The following is a 1,335-nucleotide window of genomic DNA, read 5'->3' as shown; positions in this document are numbered from 1 at the left end:
CCGCGGCAGGCGGCTCTTGGGGTGCAGATGGAAGGGGGGGGTGGCTTCACCCCCTGTTGCTGGCGTAGGTCCCACAGGATCAGCTCCTGCCTGGTAGCTGAAGCCAGGGCGACCTTGCCGTGCCGGGGAAGCGCCGAGTTCTCGCTAACGCCCGTTTTCTCTCTCTCTTGCCCAGGGTGATGCTGGTGCTCCCGGTGCCCCTGGGGGCCAAGGCCCCCCCGGTCTGCAGGGTATGCCCGGAGAACGTGGTGCTGCCGGCCTGCCAGGCGCCAAGGGTGACAGAGTACGTGTCCCCCAAAATCCTGACATCCCCCCTGGGTCCTCTGCTCCCAGACGTCCCTGTCCCCCCTCCATCACCCCCTCGGGGCTGGATATGCTCCCCTAAGCCATGGCTCATGGGCAGCAGCCCCCCGGGGAGGGTGAAGCTGGTGCCCAGGGGAGGGGATGCTCAGGGCTGCCTCTGTCCCCATCCGAGCGTGGCCCCTGGGGACAGTCCCCCGCTGCCAGCTGGGAGCCGAGCCCAGCTCTTCCCCAGGAGCCTGGGAAGAGGAGGATGGTCCCAGCCTCTCCCAGGGAGGATGAAGAACGAGGGGTGCCTTGGTGCTGCTGTGCAAAGGGGGAGGTGACCCCCCTGGAGGGGACCTCCCCAGGTAACCCACCCTCATCTTCCTCTCCCAGGGCGACCCCGGTCCCAAAGGTGCTGATGGCGCTCCTGGCAAAGACGGTCTCCGAGGTCTGACCGGCCCCATCGGCCCCCCCGGCCCTGCTGGTGCTCCTGGTGACAAGGTAGGGCTGTCCCCTGGCTGGATGCTGTGCCAGGGTTGGATGCATCCTGGTACCCACTGCCACCTCCTCGCCACAGCCCTGACCTCCTCCTTTTTGGTTTTCCTCCCCTTTCCCAGGGTGAAGCTGGTCCCCCCGGTCCTGCTGGTCCCACTGGTGCCCGTGGTGCTCCCGTAAGTGCTCCCCCACCCTGACTGATGGTCCTGCTGTGGGTGGCCATCCTTCAGTGGCCATCGGTGGCTGTCCCCTGCCTGGGGTGACACCATTCTCACCATTTGCCCTAGGGCGACCGTGGCGAGCCCGGCCCTCCCGGTCCCAGGGTGAAGCTGGTCCCCCCGGTCCTGCTGGTCCCACTGGTGCCCGTGGTGCTCCCGTAAGTGCTCCCCCACCCTGACTGATGGTCCTGCTGTGGGTGGCCATCCTTCAGTGGCCATCGGTGGCTGTCCCCTGCCTGGGGTGACACCATTCTCACCATTTGCCCTAGGGCGACCGTGGCGAGCCCGGCCCTCCCGGTCCTGCTGGATTTGCTGGCCCCCCTGTAAGTTCAAACGC

At 67.2% G+C, this 1,335-nt stretch overlaps 1 protein-coding gene across 1 annotated transcript in view; it reads left to right on the top strand.

Annotated features, from left to right (window-relative positions):
* The window catches only part of LOC104131410 (collagen alpha-1(I) chain), a gene marked incomplete at its 5' end in the record, with an annotated part of 39,663 nt that overhangs the window by 33,716 nt on the left and 4,612 nt on the right, over positions 1 to 1,335 (top strand). The window contains 6 exon segments of the mRNA XM_035900131.1: positions 1 to 283; positions 679 to 786; positions 903 to 956; positions 1,068 to 1,098; positions 1,101 to 1,156; positions 1,268 to 1,305. The exon segment at positions 1 to 283 is cut by the window's left edge and continues 6 nt beyond it. Coding sequence (XP_035756024.1) covers positions 1 to 283; positions 679 to 786; positions 903 to 956; positions 1,068 to 1,098; positions 1,101 to 1,156; positions 1,268 to 1,305 — 570 coding nt within the window.

Source organism: Egretta garzetta, unplaced genomic scaffold (assembly GCF_000687185.1).
Source record: "Egretta garzetta isolate BGI_Z169 unplaced genomic scaffold, ASM68718v1 scaffold868, whole genome shotgun sequence".
NCBI classification, from domain to species: Eukaryota; Metazoa; Chordata; class Aves; order Pelecaniformes; family Ardeidae; genus Egretta; species Egretta garzetta.
The sequence above is the reverse complement of the archived record's forward strand: the minus strand, read 5'-3'. Positions and strand labels throughout refer to the sequence as shown.